Source organism: Rhagoletis pomonella, unplaced genomic scaffold, assembly GCF_013731165.1.
Source record: "Rhagoletis pomonella isolate Grant_MI unplaced genomic scaffold, Rhpom_1.0 Rhpom_scaffold_00006, whole genome shotgun sequence".
Taxonomy (NCBI): domain Eukaryota; kingdom Metazoa; phylum Arthropoda; class Insecta; order Diptera; family Tephritidae; genus Rhagoletis; species Rhagoletis pomonella.
The window spans coordinates 29,403,549-29,422,140 of record NW_023458560.1 but is presented as its reverse complement, the minus strand read 5'-3'; the positions used below and the strand labels follow the sequence as shown (position 1 = coordinate 29,422,140).

General features: G+C 38.2%; 1 protein-coding gene across 1 annotated transcript in view; it reads left to right on the top strand.

Moving 5' to 3' along the window:
* LOC118740561 overlaps positions 1–18,317 on the top strand; it is a 613,337-nt gene extending 595,020 nt beyond the window's left edge. Inside the window, exon 3 of the mRNA XM_036472152.1 lies at positions 13,700–18,317. Within this exon, the coding sequence (XP_036328045.1) occupies positions 15,127–18,291 (3,165 nt within the window). The 5' untranslated portion in view covers positions 13,700–15,126 and the 3' untranslated portion in view covers positions 18,292–18,317. The remainder of the gene's footprint in view (positions 1–13,699) is intronic.
* The last annotated feature ends 275 nt before the right edge of the window (positions 18,318–18,592 follow it).

The following is an 18,592-nucleotide window of genomic DNA, read 5'->3' as shown; positions in this document are numbered from 1 at the left end:
TCTCAGATCATATTCGATCTTTGAAATCGAATCAAAAATAGTCATTCAACAACTCATAAATCTACAAAATCCTATTTTCTGACCTAAATTGTCAGGTCGCGACCTCTAAATGACCTTTAAAAAATCTATAAAAATAGGCAATAATATTTCTCATAAAAACCAAATAAAATTAGGGGGTAGGGTGTTGAAATTTCCAAAAAAAAAAACATTTTTGATGGGCACCCTATTATAGATGTTATGTATATTTATTATGTAAATATTATGTATAACCAAAAAACATTGCAATTTTATATCTGGAGTTTACTTAGTACTAAGTTCCAGCAAAACCTTGATATCATTATGTGATTGCTCTTCTAGAAAGCTGTTTACGTTTACAAAGAATTCTAGCAAATTCCTGTTCACACTTATGGAGGCAGTACAGGTAGAGCATTGAACAGCATCTTCAAGGCGGAAGTCGCGGCGGTAAAGAAACCAGCGGAGCTTCTCAATAACAGCAATGCTCACAGCAATTAAATTGATTTCTATATAGATAGCCAAGCAGCCATAAAATCCATAGTGTCGAATACTACGACCTAAAAAAGTGTCTTAGAAAGCAGAAATTAACTAAAAATACTAGGGTTAAGTAGGAAAATTCACTTGTACTAGGTACCTGGGCATAAGGGCACGAAAGGGTGGATACTCTAGCAAAAGAAGGAGTGCTACTAAATAATGCAGTCGAGCTAGGCTCTAAAAAAGCAATGTGACTTAGGAATGTTCCAAGAGGCTGGTGGTCACAACAACGTTAGTGCAAAGTACCCAGAGCCATGCTCACGTCACATTACCTGAAATTAACGAAACTTATACTTAACCTACCAAGGAACGACTGTAGACTTCTGGTGGGTCTCATAACTGGTGACAATTTGTTAGCTTACCACGCCCTTAGAACGGGTTTGGTGATAACTTTAGGAAGTGTGAAATTGATCAAGAAACAGTGAAGCACATAGTTGTGCGACTGTCCAGCGATGGCGAATTTGCGTCTGAGCTACTTTGGGAGGCGTTTCTCATTTGCCTGGAGTAAGCAACAAAAGGAGGGTTCCACAAAATCCTAAAATTCGCAAAGAAGGCTTCTTGAATTCTCAATATAGTGCCCGCCTATTCATCATGAATGGTCGTTTTTATCTGGTAACACTATGGACCGGAAAATCTGTCTATGTGAGGCTTTTACTAGCCAGCCAATTCTACCTAACCTAACCTAACCTAACCGTTAAGTTTCGCAGGGTCCAAAATGGAGCCAAGGCCAAATTGTGGTTTGTAATTTAAGGACTAATGAGGTTTAATCAGTGGCGGATACAGAGCTGAAAAAGTAAAATTTCGGAGACACTCGCTAAAAATATTACATACTTATGACTCGCAAGCCTCAAAATATGAGTGGAACTGGATGGCACCAAAAGTATTACTTCATAATTTCATGTAATTTAACAACTTCTCGTAAGTAACTCATTTATATTAAATTTTCATATTTTAATAAGAAAAAATTTTAAATTGTGATTTTCAACACCTTACCGCAGCCAAAATTATTCTTTTCTCTTTCATTTGCATTTATTGGGCAACCTTTACATTTATTAAGCAATCAAATCATTAATTTGGCTTACACTTCCTTAGGTTGCTTTCAAAAGAAATTGCAAAATTTTTTGCTACTTTTGCATTTTATGTGTAAGCGAAGCATCCAATCTTCCCAGTTTTTTTCGTAGGTTCGTAAATGCTCACTTTGTTGCTTAATTCTTAGATTGATTATGTGCCATTATTTTGAAAGTAGATGTAATTTAGCAAACATTCATCTCACGTCTAAACTCCACTTGTGTGTACGAAATGTATTTAGGTAATTGCTTAACTAACAGCAGGAGAATGGAAGAAGAAAAGTTTGTAAAGACTTCTAGAGATGAATCATATGGCAACATACCTTCATTCATATGCGAGTTTCTTAAAATTCAAGTAGATGTATATGCAAATACAACGGGCTTTTGAAGTTCCTTTTACTGCCAGAAATTTATTTTGAGATAAGAGATAAGAGATTTTAATCCAGCCTACCTTAAAGCAAAAAAAAAAAAAAAAAACAAAAAAAAACAATTGAAATAAAAGGCCCTTTCCCTAGCTTAGGATGAGCATTTTAAACAAAGTATGTAAAATTCTCTACGACTCGTTAAAAAAAACGTTCGTTACGCATAAAATTATTGCAGCCATTTGTATCATCTACTCGTAAGCTGCATTCCAGTAAATACTACCGTCCCAAATTTTCCGCATCAATCGTTCATCAAACGAACAAAGCCATATTAATAAAAAGAGAATATGAAATATTTTATTAGAATTAGATAAATTTTAATCTAAAACAAATCACGCGAGTTATTTTTTAGTCTTACTCCCTTCTCTCGGCAATTTCAATCAATGGGATTCCAGAACCAAATCAAGTATTTGAACAATTTTAGCCTTAGCAAGTTTGTTAGGCGAGGAAGTACCCAAATTACTAATTTTTTTCGTTGTCACTCGAAAAAGTCATAATGGATTTTTTTTTGGTTAACTTTGGGAAGTTTTCAAATAAAATATTCATATTAGAGGCAATTAAAGTTGGCATCAAATACAGCACATCTGTGAAGTTTCAAGAGGGTGCCACCAAATGAAAAAAAGTGGCAGCATGCAGAATATTTGTCGCAGCTATTTTGTTATTTATGAATTAACGAATTTTAAAAGTTTAACAACAACCAACAAAACAGCCACATGATCAAGTTTAAATAGCACTAGAATAGCTGGCTTCATTGTAGTTGGCTTAACAAATGAAATAGTGGAAAAAAGCAACAAGAATTCACAAGGCGAACTTAGCACAGTGCGTAGGCAACTGGCTGAGTCAGTGGTGATCGTCGGTTCGAATACTACTGAAAGAAGTCTGATGACGAAATGTGGTGATTTCCGAAATAGCTATCAATTCCACCATTTTTTTCAAAATATTGTTGCTTTTCCACCATAAGTTTTTCATTAAAAACGGACTCAAGCTCAATAAAAATTGTTGAATTTAAAAGTTTAAGACACATCAAAATGTCAACATTAAACGGTGGATATATTATTCTTGCTGAAGTGAAACAATCTAGACTAATAAAACTAGTGCGCCACCAAGAGACAAAATAATTACATTGATTATAAGATGACGCTGATTTGGAAAAAAATAAATCGAATTTGACAATTTGTATTGGCACAGTCGAAATTCGTTCGCAAATGGTTATGTACATGAAGAAATTAACATATTTATATATTCGTGAAGAATACTGAAGAAAAATATTCCACACCAATAGTTAATGACTTTTAAATTAAGGCATGCGAGTAAACGCGTTAGCTGACTGGGTACAGTGCTACAGGGCGTATACGTTACATAAAGAACTACGGGTATAGTATGAGCGCCAGTTGTTATTTTGACCTTTTTGAGTGTATCTTTTTTAAGTTTTCATTTAAATATAATTTCGCCATTAAATTTTGTTCTTTATGCAAAACTGAAGATAACGTATTGCAAGGTCCAATTAGTTCGTTAACGCTATACTTCTGTGTTTTACATAATACGCTCAATAAGACGTATATTTAGCCGATGTTTACAAGGCTGATACCGCAGTAGTTGGAACGTATGTCGGAGTCGCCTTTCTCTTGGGCACAGCACACTTAAATTCCAGTTTTCGGGAGGCGTTCACATACCCATATTCTATTTGAGAGTTGATGCATGCTATGGCAGTAACACTTCGATTACGTCGTCATCGATTTAAAGGAGGATGGCTCCGTGTGTTTTTGATCATCATTGGGCCCGTTCATAAGACGTAGCTGTTTAGCTCATCTGCTACGAAACTGCTGGCAACTGTTGAACCCTACAATAACGTCTTAGAAACGGCTTGATGAATATGCTGCCAAATGAACAGCTGATAAATGTAAACAAATGAAATTGCAATAAATAGAGATAGTTGCCCCGATAGTATTTAGAATTCAACGCTGAGCTGCCGTCGTGCTGAAAAAATCGTTCAATGTTATAATGAATTAAACAGTGTATAATTATATAGCAAACATCTTAAAAAACATATAAATATTTGGAAACGTACAGGCATATTCTAAAATTTGAAATCGACTCGATTTCGATAATTTTTTCGATGGTTTTTAACCCAAAAATTTACAAACCCCCGCATTAATATAATTTATTTCATATCGCTGCTGCTTCTTTTAGAGTTTTCAATTAGAATATTTACACTTTTCATCAGATATAATTAAAAATTATTTGGAAAATCGAGTCGAGTTCAAAGTTTCGAATTCCAGAACATACCCGCTAGTTTTATTATAAAATATTTTAGTTACTTTATCCCATCAGTAATATAAAAGATAATAAATTTGTTTGCAACTGCCACCTAACCAAGCGGCGTTAAATTTAATACAAGCGGCGTAAGTCTTTTCGATCAGCTGTTTAGGCTAAGCCCAACATGTTGAGTACAGGTAGCGTAAAAATTTTCCGCTGAAAAAAATGAGCTGAGCTGAACTACTCAACTGTGCGTTTCTAAGACAAATTGCCAACGGTTAGGCAACAGCTACGTCTTACGAACGCGCCCATTCTTCAGGGAGTGCACCAAAATGATTCTTATGCACCAGGTTTAAACAACTCACGACTGGGTAGCAAACCGAACCCCCGTTTGGAAGAGAGCTAATGTGAGAAGACAAACCTTCAACAGTGGGTCATGCTCTAGGCTTGGCATCCGGCATATTAAAAAAATCCAAAGAAAATACGAATTTTTCCATGCATGTATATATATATAAAAATTGAATATAAATATTGAATTGTTTGAATGTGTGAATTTGACCACGAATTCATGGTACCTGTAGACGTACTTGCCAATAAGTAGAATGTTTTTTATCCATTTGCTCAAAGCTCAATGCAATCCACTTAAAGACTCTGACTAAATTTTGTATTGTATATGTTCTTTTTTTTTTAATATGTATCCTATTGAACCAAGTATATCTATGTACAAGAGACAATTTTTTCCACTTTCCAGCCCAACGATTCTCCAATTATGTTACCATTTTCATGCGCATTCGAATTAGTTGTTCGGTTCTTTGGGAGCAGCTCAGGAAACACTACACTCTTAGAGCACAACCTTCTCCTGAAGAAGTTCAGCTTTTGATATCGTTTGTGGGGATGCATTATATCGCAAATAGGAATCCACTACCCGTCATCAGTCATCATTATTTAAAAACAATTTTTATCGTTTTCTTCAGAAATGTCCTTCGGGTCTATAAGGCTATATTTTAATATAAATATACTTTGTGTTTAAAACTAGAATAAAGGGATTTTTTCAAAATATTCAGTAATCCTGTTAAAAATAGGTACATTTTTTAGCGCCGAACAAACTTTTCCGTAGTATTTTTCATTTTTAAATTATTTAACAATTAGCTTAAACACTTACAAATCCTCTGAACATACTTACATACATGCATATAAAAAGAAACAAAGTGAAATAAGTATTTTTATTTTATGGCTATTAGCTACACAAATACATAGTTACCTACATACACACGTACCTATGTATCTAGTGCCGACTTAATGACAAAATAAATACCACATTGTCTGTGGCCGCACATCTCTTTGTGTACTTGTTTATAACTCAAATATGGCTTCTTACTTCAAAGAAGTTGCTATTTACATTTACGTGCTTTCTTAGCTTTAAAACGTTTGGTTGACAATTTGTATGTATAACAGTTTACTACACAGCTTTTATTTATCTTTTGTTTGAGTTAGTTGTGTATTATTGCTGCTACAGGCACTGGTACATCGCGTTAGCTTGCCATCTACAACTTTCATAGGCAAAAAACATATGTACATATTTATATACATACATACATACATACATAAATATAATCACTGAAGTTGGTAAGAATGAGACCAATATCCTCTACCTTTAAATTAAACTGCTAACAAAACACCTTTTGTGTCATATTTAAAACAATAGGATACTCATTTACCTTGTATGGAACAGTACATCCATAAATGAATATACATATATATATCAACAACGTCAACCTGAATAGGTACACTTGTGTTTTCAAGAATCGAACTCATTACTTGACTAGTGATTGTCGAAGAAGGACTCCGGCCTTTTGATTGGTCTCTAATTTAATTAGAAATTTTTGGTATTGGGTTTTGCTCTTCAGTGACTACCAGATAAACGAACGGATCTACAAACAGATATGGCCAAATAGAATTCTTTTTTCCCCACGACTTATTGTCGGCAAGACAGAGCTGACGCCTTAATCAAGCCGGTATTTTATTTATTTAAATGATGTACTATGCCAATCCTTTCGGAGGAACAAGGTCCCTTGGAGTGTGCTGAAATGAGATATGGTTTTGTGGTGTTCTTGGCCATCGAAGGATAAGACACAATCGAACAAACAATCATGCGATAAAATCTCTGTGTACGGAAGTCACAATACTGATAAGGTTTTACGAGCTCACGCTGAATACGTTATTGGCATAGGTATTTAATATTATAAGGACTGAAAAATAATACTGCATACTGAGATTCTCTTAACTTCACTCGATTTCAATTGACCATGTAGGCTGGACTTGGCTTGACCTGCCCGACCTGACAAGTCAAGTCAGGACTTAAGTTAACCGGACCCGACTCGACTTAATATGATTTTACTAGACTTGTGTTTTCCTTACACGACTTGATTTGACTCGACTTGACTTTCCTTGAGATGACTTGACTTGGCTTGGCTTAATTTGACGTGATCTAGCTTGACGTGGCTTCACCTCAGTTGACTTTTCTCGTTGTGACATGACATGAGTTAACTTGATATGACTCGACTTGGCATAGATTGACTTAACTTGGCTAAACGTATCTTGAGCCCACTCGGCTTAACATTATTGCATTGAATTGACTTGGCTTGTCTTTTATTGACACGACTTGATTTGACCAGGTTTGACTTTCCTTGACTTGCCGTGACCTGACTTGAGGAGGCTTGACCTGAATTGACTGGTATTGTCTTGACATTACTTTACTTAACCTAACTGGTCTTGAAAATACTTTACTTAATCTGCTTTGACGTGACTTAATTTGATTTGACTTAACTTGACTTGACCTGACATGACTTGATTGGACTCGAGTCGACTTGACTTGATTTAACTTAACTTGACCTGACTCGACCTAACATGATTTGATTTGTCTTTTCATAGCGCGACTTGGTTTAACTCTTCCTGACTTTCCTTGACATGACTTCACGTGGCTTGGCTTGCCGTGACTTGACTTGACATGACTTAACCTGGTCTTGTCGTTACATGACATGACTTAACCTGCCTTGTCTTGAGATAACTTAAATTAACTTGTTAAGACGTTATTTGATGACTTGGCTTGACCTGAATTGCGTTATCTTGTATTGTCTTGATCCGACACGACACGAAAGTAAGAACAAGTATGATTCCTACATTTTGCGGCCCACATGTGCGAGATCCCGTTTGCTTCGTCTCGACAGCGAGATCTTCTCGCCGTTAAAGGCGGCCAGTAATAAGTGGAACATGCGTATAATTTTTGTTGAGAATTTGTTTATGCTCTGCGGTAAGTTTCGTCAACAATTAACTCTTAATATTCTATTGAGCGCAACGAGGTTGCACTTTAAAAAGCGTACCTATTTTAGTGAAGCAGAGTGTATTTGTGTTGACTTAAAGAAAAACAATGCTTTGCCTTAAGTGGCGTTCTTTTGTGTAACTTTCCCTGTGAACACAAGTGTATGTATCTATGTACATATATGCGTGTGTGTGTGCACTCATCCACTTCAGCTTTGAGTTATTTTACACCTTATTACCTCTTCCTGCGCGCAAAATACGAAAGTGGCTACACCAACCCCGAACCAAGAGAATTACAGTATTACCAAGGAAAAGCAAGAGGATTTGGGCTTTGTCTAATAGCAGCGACTGTCTACTTAATAGCGAGATATATAGCTGCTATTATAAAATATCTGTCTTTCATCCTATTCAGCGCCGATTAAGTACTCGTACCCACCCTTCCATATTGTCTACTTTAAATACTTTGAGCTGTTGGAGTATGTAGATACGTGCGTTCGTGTGCGTGTTTGTGTTTGACTATGAGCTTAGCTTAATTTTGCGTAATTTATATTTTATGCCTTTAAGTATCTTCCCTACAATATGTTACATGATTTATTGTTGTTTTTATCATTGCTGTTGTTGCTGCTGCTGCTGCTGCTATTACTTTTGTAGCCGTTTTTCCTCGGGCAGCGATTGCTTGGTTTGTACATACAGACAACTGTCATTTGTATTGTGCTGCGTTGTGCTTGTTGGCCATTGTTCAAGTAGATTTCTGCTGAATGTAAAAAGGTAGTTAATATATGGATGTATATTAGGGTGGTACTTAAATGTAGGAAGCAAAATTTGTATATCAAATTTCCTAAGCCTCAACCCCTACGTCGATGCTACTATAGTCGAATATATCACATATAAATTTCGGTCCCGATTGGAGATGGTTAAGGCGTGTCGCACAGGGAGCAAAGTGCAGATTCCTCTATGGAGACTCAAAAAATTTAAATTCTAATTTTTTTTTCGTCTAATACCCAAACTCGATGCTACTATGATCGAAGATATCACATAGGAATTTGGGCCCTGATTGGAGTCGGTTAAGGCGTGGCGCACAGGCGTCAAAATTCAGATTACCCTGTGAAGACTTCTTAACCGACTCCAATCGGCACCAAAATTGATATGTGATATTTGTGACCGTCGTATTACCGATTGAAGGGGTGAGACTGAAAAAAATCGCTCATTTCATTTTTTTTTTAGGACCACCCTAATGTATATATACCTACATATAAGAATTGCTTGCAAACGAGTTTAATTTACATATTCTAGGCTTTGATTGGCTTTAAGGTAAATGAGTTAACAGCTTGTTTTGGCTTACATACCTGCACAGCTGTTGTAGGTTTATTATACTCATGTATGTACATACATATGTATGTGCGGTTTGACTGGTTATATAGTAGATAGGTATATCTAATTGACTGTTTCAAATTTCTTTTGTTGTCGTTAGCTTAATTAATTTTTACAGCTAAGAGCAAAATGCTATGCTTGACAATGTATTTGCCGGTTGTAAGGACATCATCTATGTATGCCTTCGGGAAGAAATTAACTGTAGCTTATGTTATGGTATTCATTTTAATGCTGCCTGAGTAGTAGTAAATTTTAGTTGCCAAATCGATTTTTGTATATCTTGTTGATTTTTGTTGTGCTATGAACAAATGCTACTTTTAAAGACTTCGGATAAATTTTCACTCGTTTATTTTGAAGCAACTTTTTGTTAGAGTCAAAACAAATGTAATTAATATAAAACAGCTTTATGCAGCAAATTGAGAATGCACGGATGCGGAGAAAACTAAAAAAACAAACAAATTTTAATTCTTTCAAAAGTCACCTGAAGCTAGAAGGACCAGCATTGCCAGCGATCAAATCCCTTCTCCAGGCAAACCCATTTACATGCGATCTAACAGACACTAGAGCAAGAACACCACCAACTTCTACTGTTTTCTGGTTGCCTTTTAATTTCGGGTTAAAGTGCGAGTAGTGCTTTTAAAACGGCACGTATAAGTGCTAACTGGAGTTGTCAAACTCGCCAATGCAGCCAACCAACCAGCCAAACAATTAAGTTGTATATTAATTTTTCTGATTTCTCCGGTACCACATAAATAATGATCAGTATAAAAAACAAAATTTTGTTTACTTATATAATTTTAGTAATTCTTATGAGCGTTGCCACATGTGTAAAACATCAAATTTAACTTGAATTGCGGCAGCTAGTAATTGAAATATGTATCAGAATATGGATATCAGACGAAAGTGGTGTAAGAAGGTTTTCGTTTTTGAAGAGGGTTGAGTTAGGAAAAGCTTTTTCTGGACTATTTTTATAAGGTGTTTAGGCGTGACTGTTGACACCAGGCGCCTAAATGCTTGCTATGTACTGCTGCATGTCCAAAAATTTCCCTCATTAACTTTATGAAAGCTTTGCACATGCACTTCTCAACTGCCATGTAATAACACTTTCTTAAGTTATAATTTGATGGCAGTTCGAAGTATGCTCAGCCTAGTATGATGCACCCTCCGGCCTTACACTCATGCAGAGGTAGTAAACGGACTTTACCAATGGTCACAGTGCCTACCCTCACCTTTTTTGCACTAATAAATATTTTTTTTATATACATATGTACATGCAACCGTACTGGTCTCCCCTCTCACTGAGTTATTCAGAAGGGTTGCTACCAGTGTTGCTGCGCCGTCTCAAGAAAATGTATCACCGACCTAGCCAAACGTGTATCCAAATGTATCCAATTTTCTTTTGTTCCATCCATCCATCCATCTCATAATTTGTAAGAAAACCAAAAACCTTAAAGAGAAATAAATAATTTAACCCATCCTAAGGACTTGGAATACATGTACATATATATATTTTTATTTTTCAAAAAATCAAACATTTGTAATTTAAATTTATAAATTACATTTTTTGTGCATAAGTATTTTGCAAAGTAAGTATAATAAATAATAATTAATATGTTACATTTCGACTGCTGAGTGGAAGATCGACCTATCTCGGCAGCCAGTTTGAAAACGCCCTATCCCAAAAAACTTTTCAAAAACGCCCTATTTCAGAACTTTATTGAAAAACACCCTATCTCAACATTTGGTTGAAGAACGCCCTATCTCAGAAATCGCTTCCAAAACGCCTTATCTCACTTCAAAATTTATTGAAAATGTGCTAATATAAGGCGTTTCTGAATCGGCAGCTTAGTTAGGGCGTTTTTGAAACGAATTCTGAAACTAAATTCTGAAATAGGGCATTCTTTACAAGCTTTTTGAGATAGAGCATTTTCGAACTGGCTGCCGAGATAGGTCGATCTTCTACTCAGCATTCGATTTGTACCTGTACACTCTAAAAAGTGCATAAAAAACTACTACTGAACAGTATCTATTTTTCAACAAGAATCTGTATAAATATACGTATAAGATGTTCAGAATTTGATTTTGAACTTGAGGTCTTTAAAATATACACATAAATATACTCATGAAATGTTTAAAATTGCAAAAAATTTTAAACTACTAATACATTTTCTACTAATAAAAAGCATTACGGGCTCACATTTACTCTATTTTAAACATTTTATGTGTAATTTGGTATGTAAAAGTAAAGTATGTGATATGAAAGAGATTAGTACAGAAAGAGTATCTATTTACTTTATTTATATATTAAGATCTTGCTTAAAGCATCCTTTTTAGCTAATTAAAACAATTCCACTTTTATACCTATTTTGGAGAGATCTCTTCATATGTTCATTTCTTCGTTCACAAAAATAAAATGCTTTAATTCCATGCTTAAGTAATGATTTTTAATACATTTAGAAAACGTAATGCTTTCTACCATCTTTAATTAAAATCGATTATTAAACGGAGAAAACTTTATAGAAACTATAAAATTTTGGCCTATTTAAAAAAGTATTCACATTTATACTGATCGGAAAAAATAAGTATCTCTCAAAAATTCGTCCAAAAATGTATCCAATTGGATCTATTTAGATCCAGACGGCATCCCTGGTTGCTACGTTTGAAAAAAATGTATTCAACTTGAACTATGAAGAATATGGATGTCGGACGTAAGAGGCTTAAGAATTTTTAGTTTGAAAATATTTTGAAGAGTGTTGCCACCTGTTTGAAAAGTTGTATTTAATTAAATTATACATAAGGTATTGTGGCGCTCCTGGCTCGTCACTGTGTCAACGCAGGTCCCACTACCGCATTCCTAACGCCAATTCGTATGCCAATAAACGTTTACACACAAGTTGTGTTATTACTCAGAAAACTTTTTATTAACGTCGATTAAATTACTCTTACAAAAAGTTAGGTATCAAAAGTATATCTTCGCGCGACGAGTAGCACTCGCATATATATTTTTTACGAACAGTTACCAAAACGAAAGGAAAAAGAAAATTGTGTACCTACATTCTAGAATGTTGCAAGAAAAAAAAAATGTCGATGTCAAAACGAAGTATGGTTAAAGAGTGCTACCAGATTTTACATACAAATATTTCTCCAACTAAATCTTAATAACAATGCTAGGGTGATAAACCTTTATGTCGCCACTATATGTACAAGATAATATATATTTTAATATGAATGTCAAACAAAGGAATCATTCATAAAATTCCTTTGTGTTCAAATTATTTTGTTTTAGGGTTACCACCTATTCGAAAAGTCATATCAATCCAACTATGTGCATACATATACATATGCTACGCCAAGACATTTCTTACGAAGGTCATGAGATAAGCACTACCATTTCGACTTTCGAAAAAATGAGATGTCAAATTTATGTGAACTAATGTTTTAGTTTTTGAGGCTAGAACTTTTTATCGATAAAGGGTGATTTAAAATTATACAAATCGAACCATGCAAAACTTCTCTTCACTTGGAAACGGCTAGACGAAATTAGATGAAATTTGGCACCACTCCGCCTTTTGAAAAGGGTTGCCATCTGTTTAAAATTTAAATTAAATTGTGGAGTTTTAGGAAGAAGTTTCACTTCAGTCGCGCCTAGGATCCACACATAACTTCTTTTTTTTGTACAGTGTTCATAAGAATATGTTTACATATGTTTACGATGCTCCTCTGCAATAATGACGCAACTCAGAAATAAAAAATAAAATACGCCCTTGCTACTGCTAACTGACTCATGTCTCTAATCCCTGTCAAGTCTCTACTATTTACGTTGGTAATCCTTACTACTACTTTAATAAGGATTACACATGGATTAGACAAGGATTAGTGATATGAAACAATTAACAGGAGCAATGATTTTTTTGTTTTTCATTTTGAGTTTTGTCGTTATTGCAGGGGTTATCGATATGTTCATAGGAAGTTATCTACAAACGTACACTGGCGGTCATTAGAATAGACTCGCCTTACTTTGTGAAGAGTTTTGGCTATATTTCCATGGTTTATTTTATGTTTAATATTTTTTTATAAAAGCCTGGCCAGCTATACAACAAACACCATATAAATCCCCTTTTCGAACTTTATACAAAAATTATAAAAATTCGACAAATTTTCACCAAATTTTTAAACTTTTTATTCAGTCAACAAAAAAAATTGTCAAAAATCAACGGTATTTGCTAGCCACTTGAAATTTAATGGGCTACAAAAGTGCATACCAAAAATTTTTCTAAAAATTCTGAATAAAAAGTTTAAAAATTTGGTGAAAATTTGTCGAATTTTTATGATTTTTGTTTTAAGTTTGAAAAGGGATTTATATGGTGTTTGTTGTATAGCTAGCCAGGCTTTTATAAAAAAATATTAAACATAAAATAAACCATGAAAATATAGCCAAAACTCTTCAAAGTAAGGCGAGTCTATTCTATGGACCGCCAGTGTATATAAGTACATACGTACATTTATGCCATAATAAATGGTTTTTGCTGCCTGCCATTAGTTAATTAAAATGTTTTGCACTAGCTAAAAGCAAAGGACGTTAATTCAGTGTCTGCAGCTGAAAGCCTTTGTTACGTATACGACCTGTCAGTTTTCGGTTTCGCGATAATTAAGCTAAGCTTCTAGCACATTAAACCTTGCATAAAAAACAACTAATTAAATCCTTATTTTTTTCAGGTATCAACATATGCAAATCCCCAGGGGGCAACTAATGCATTTCTCTGCTGAAAGCTGCCGATTTTGAACACTCACTGCAATCGCTGAAGTGATAACAAAAAAAAAGTGAATTAAGCGCCGCACTCAAAGAGAACTTCAGAAAATATTGTGGAAATGCATGTAGTGGAAGGCAAAGCATATTAATAGTAGACAGACAAGGCATTAAACCAAGTGAAGCTGTCGAGTCTGCAAGCTTATACAGCCACAAAGCCAACGGACGCCATTGGCGAGCAACGCTGATTGTAAAGCAAAAAAAGTTATGATGCCGCTGGATAGAAGCTTAACATAGACATTAAAAATACAAAGGCACAAAGCAATAAAGTAACAACTTTGTGTTTGTGTGTGTGTGTGTGCGAAAATAGCCGGAAGCAGAGTACTTGAAAGCAAGCTAGTAAAATAAAACACGTAAATCAGTAGCCATATCGGCAACAGTAACAACAGCAACAGCAAACAGTAATGTTTAAAAGCAAGTGCTAAATTAAAGTGAATGCACAAACAACAAAACAGTAACGCAAGCAGCCGCACTCCATTTGTTGAACCGGAGTGCCAATGTTGCTGTGATACTGACAATGACAGTGAATGAGAAAGGCGCTAGAAATAAAGTGGCATAAATAAAGTAGAGTGCTCAAGAGAATAAAGTTAAAAAATCTAACAACTACAACCAGTGGAAGATTTTGTACAAAAACAAAAAAAAAAATATTAAAATGTGTCGAGCGTTGGTTTTCTGCTGACAGCAGAAGAAATTAACGCAAGAGCCATGGCAAGTCAAGGGAGTGGGAAGAAGGGCAGTAACTAGCAACACCACTGACGTCGCGAGATTCTCAAATGAATCAATTTAAATGCTGAAAGTGTCGCTAGACAAAGTGAAATGCAGAAGATATAGAGTCCGGCTGAAAGCATAGTGGGTTACGGAATGTCAGATGTTTGCAATCAACTTAATTTGTATAGCAAGATAGATTGCGCAGGCAAAGCAAAGCGTAAATGACGCTAATCATATTACATTTGAAGGCCTATGAAGAGTACGAGATATAGGGGGAGAAAGGGGAAGAGAGCGAGTAACAAAAATTGTCGACGACAATAGGCAAAAGGAAAAAGAAGTAGCTTATCTCGGAGCAAAGCGGAAGCAAATGAATGACACTATTACAAGCTGATTATAGCTAAGGCGAAGCAGAACTTTAGCCGGCAAGCAAATACACAAGACACAAGAAGAAAATACAATCGCTTTGTTGAATTTAAGAAAATATTGAAATATAGCATACTTTCTGGCTGAAAGGAGATTAAAAAAAGCTTCCTTTTGGCACAAAGTAAGAAATTATCGCACTTTCAGGGCACATTTCATACCAGCAGGCGCAAAAAAATTTTACCAGCATGTTTCGTCACCCATTCAAATGCTGACATCGCCTATTGCATACTTTAGGGCGCATGCTGCTAAACAAATGCGACACACAACACATCGTGTACCGTATCACAGTAGCACGCGCGCCATGTACCATACAGTCGCTAGCCCCATATTACGACCAGCAGCCATCCTCATCCTCTTGGCCATCTGTCGGCTAACGCTCACCTGCCCAGCTGAGGTTTGCATGTGCAAGTGGAAGGGTGGCAAGCAAACGGTGGAGTGCGGCAGTCAGCAGCTGCCCAATATACCCGAAGGTATGGATCCCGGCACGCAGGTACTGAACTTTTCCGGCAATAGCTTGCAAGTGTTGCAGAGTGAACGCTTTCTGCGCATGGATTTGCTTAATCTGCAGAAGATCTACTTGTCACGCAATCAGCTGATACGCATACACGAAAAGGCCTTTCGTGGCCTAACAAATCTGGTCGAGTTAGATCTCTCGGATAATATGCTACAAAATGTACCCACCGAGACATTTCAGGACTACAGCTCGCTCATGCGTCTCTCGCTAAGCGGTAATCCGATACGCGAATTAAAGACGTCAGCCTTTCGTCATCTCTCGTTTTTGACAACGCTTGAGCTGAGCAATTGCCAAATCGAACGAATCGAGAATGAAGCCTTCATTGGCATGGACAATCTGGAGTGGTTGCGCCTGGATGGCAATCGCATCGGTTTCATACAGGGTCCGCATATACTGCCCAAATCGCTACATGGCATTAGCTTGCAGAGCAATCGTTGGATGTGCGATTGTCGGTTGCTGGATGTGTATGCGTGGCTTAAGAATTACGTGACGCCGCAGGTGGAGGAGCCCAAATGCATAGAGCCACCAAGACTGAAGGGTCATACGATCAAGTCGCTAAATAAGGACGACCTCGCTTGCCTGCCTGAGGTGACGCCAACATCCACGTACACAGAAATCTCAGAGGGACGCAATATGTCGATTATGTGCGTGGTGCGCGCCATACCCGAGCCGCAGGTGCTGTGGCTCTTCAACGGTCAAGTGATGACCAACGAGAGTCTGATCGATAATCTGCATATGTACTTTTATATTGATGAGGGTGGTAGCGCGGAGGAGAAGCGTAGCGAGATTTTCATTTACAATGTAGGTCCCGAAGAGAATGGTACCTTCTCGTGCGTGGGAAAGAACATTGCAGGCATCACATTCAGCAACTACACGCTGCGCGTCATAACCAAGGAGCCGCCTGTGGTGAACGAGGTATCCTTTCCGCGCGACTACATGAACTACATTATGGCCAGCAGCACCGGCGCCGGAGTCATCTTCGTTGTGTTGCTCTGCACGATCGTGATTAAGTGCAAGCAACGACAGCCGAACAAACGCCAAAAATTTGCAGGTGGTGGCTCCGTTACGAATGTGGTAGGCGGCGGCAGCGCGCATTCAACCAACACAAATGGCAACGAGACGGCGTTGATGAAGTGCTCCTCGATACTCAACGATGGCGAGTCTATGAATGGCGGCGCCGGTCTACTGATGGCTGACGCAATGACGCCAACGAAAATGTGCAAAGAAAATGGCGGCGTCATTATTGGTGGTCAGATGAAGCAAAATCTGCTGTTATATGCGCCCGCTCACTACCAACAACAAACGCCAACAGCTGCGACGTTAGCCGGCGACAACACTGGCAAAGCGCTACAGCTGAGCGTGAGCATGGCTGGCGCTAGCGGCACGCCGCCACCTATTTTGGTAGGCAATGCCATGAGCTACTGTTCGCCACCCTCGTCAGTGCGCAACTACCAAGAAAAGAACCCCGATTTAGTAAACGACGCAGAGAGCGGGAATCACAATAAATTGAAAACAGCGTCCTCACTGGACGGGGACTATGACGCCGCTAGCGACTGTTCGGGTCCATGTAGCATACAGGGCATGTCAACGACACCAGTTCCCTTCGATAGCTGCTACCAGCTGGCGCCGCATTATGGCTCACAAATCATACGGCCAGCGAATATGCAGCTGAATTCTGCGGCCGCCTCACGCTTTGCCGCCATGACAACATTGCCGCGTGTCATGCAACTGAAAACTGTAATGAATAGCTTAAGCGCAGCACCCGCGCCGCAGCATCAGGTGGACGTGCACTTGAATCCCGTTTGTTTCTTGGGACAGGACGGCTTTGCGTATGACTACAGCAACGCGCATATGCAACAAGCCGCGCCACCACCGCCTTCGCATCATCACCTCCAACTGCAGCCACAACATTCGCTAGGCGCCGAACCTTCACAGTCGCAGCACATACAACAACAGAACTATTATCGCACCCTGCCACACAATCGCGCGCACAAACAGCAACAATTTGCCGCCTCGGCCGCAAATCCTGGCATGCGCTACAGCCTGGAGGCTGAGTTTCTGCAGCGCTCCGGCACACCAACGTACGACAAGTATATGCCCAATGTGCGCTTCACAGCCGAGGGCTATCCGCTGGCACAACAACAACAACAGCAACACTTGATGCAGTATCCTTCACCGCCAGATGGCTATAAGAGCAGTCAAAGTCCAGCGCCAAGCATGCATGACGGCAGCGCGGGCGGCTGCGGCGCAAGTAATGGTGCTTCAACAATCTCAACCGCTACATTTCAACAGTGGCCACCTTGTTTGCCCGGCTATCACGTGCAGGCCATACGCTACTCGCCAACTTTTGTTGGCGTGCTAAGCCCGCAGGCACACACACAGCAGCCGCACATAGTGCAACAGCAGCACAAATCCACATCAACGGTTGCTCTAACGCCCAACGGTCAAACGAATCAAACGCAAGTGCCCATAACAACAACATGCGCGACGTTTACCACAACGAGCACTAACACTGGCCCCACCATGTCCACATCATCATCATCAGCTGCTGTTAAACGTTGTGTAGCCGCACAAGCTGACGCCTCTACCATACCCGAATGCGATGAGAATGACGTTTCGCCCACCACATCGACGGCTGCCAGTAGCAGTAATGATGGCAACAGCAGCAGCAACAGTAGTAGCAGTAGCAGCAGCGCAACCACAGTGACTATGTCGGCAAGCAATACAACAGCAACAACGACAGCCACTGCAACGGCAACCGAAGAATCCTCAAAGCTGCGTCATTTAAATGGACCGCTAGCTGATAGTCCAGACGAAGGTTACGTTGGCGATTCGCATGAAGGTTCAGATATATGACGACGCGGCGCCAATGGCAGTTGTAAGGGGGGTAGTAGTGTTACTGCAAGTTCGCTCAAAATGGACGACTCAGTGGCGCTGTAGAGCAGTTTTTCAAGTAAATATACAGACAAATATAGTACCCCTAAGCATACGCATTTCGAAATTATGGGTAAAGATACGCGCGCCGGTACATTAACTCAAATAACATACAAATGCAGTATCTGGAAGGACACATGCACTGCCCACAGTTGTAATCATTAAATTGCATTAATTTAGTGCTTTCAAGCAGTAAGCACTTATCCGTGAAACGATGCGGTGG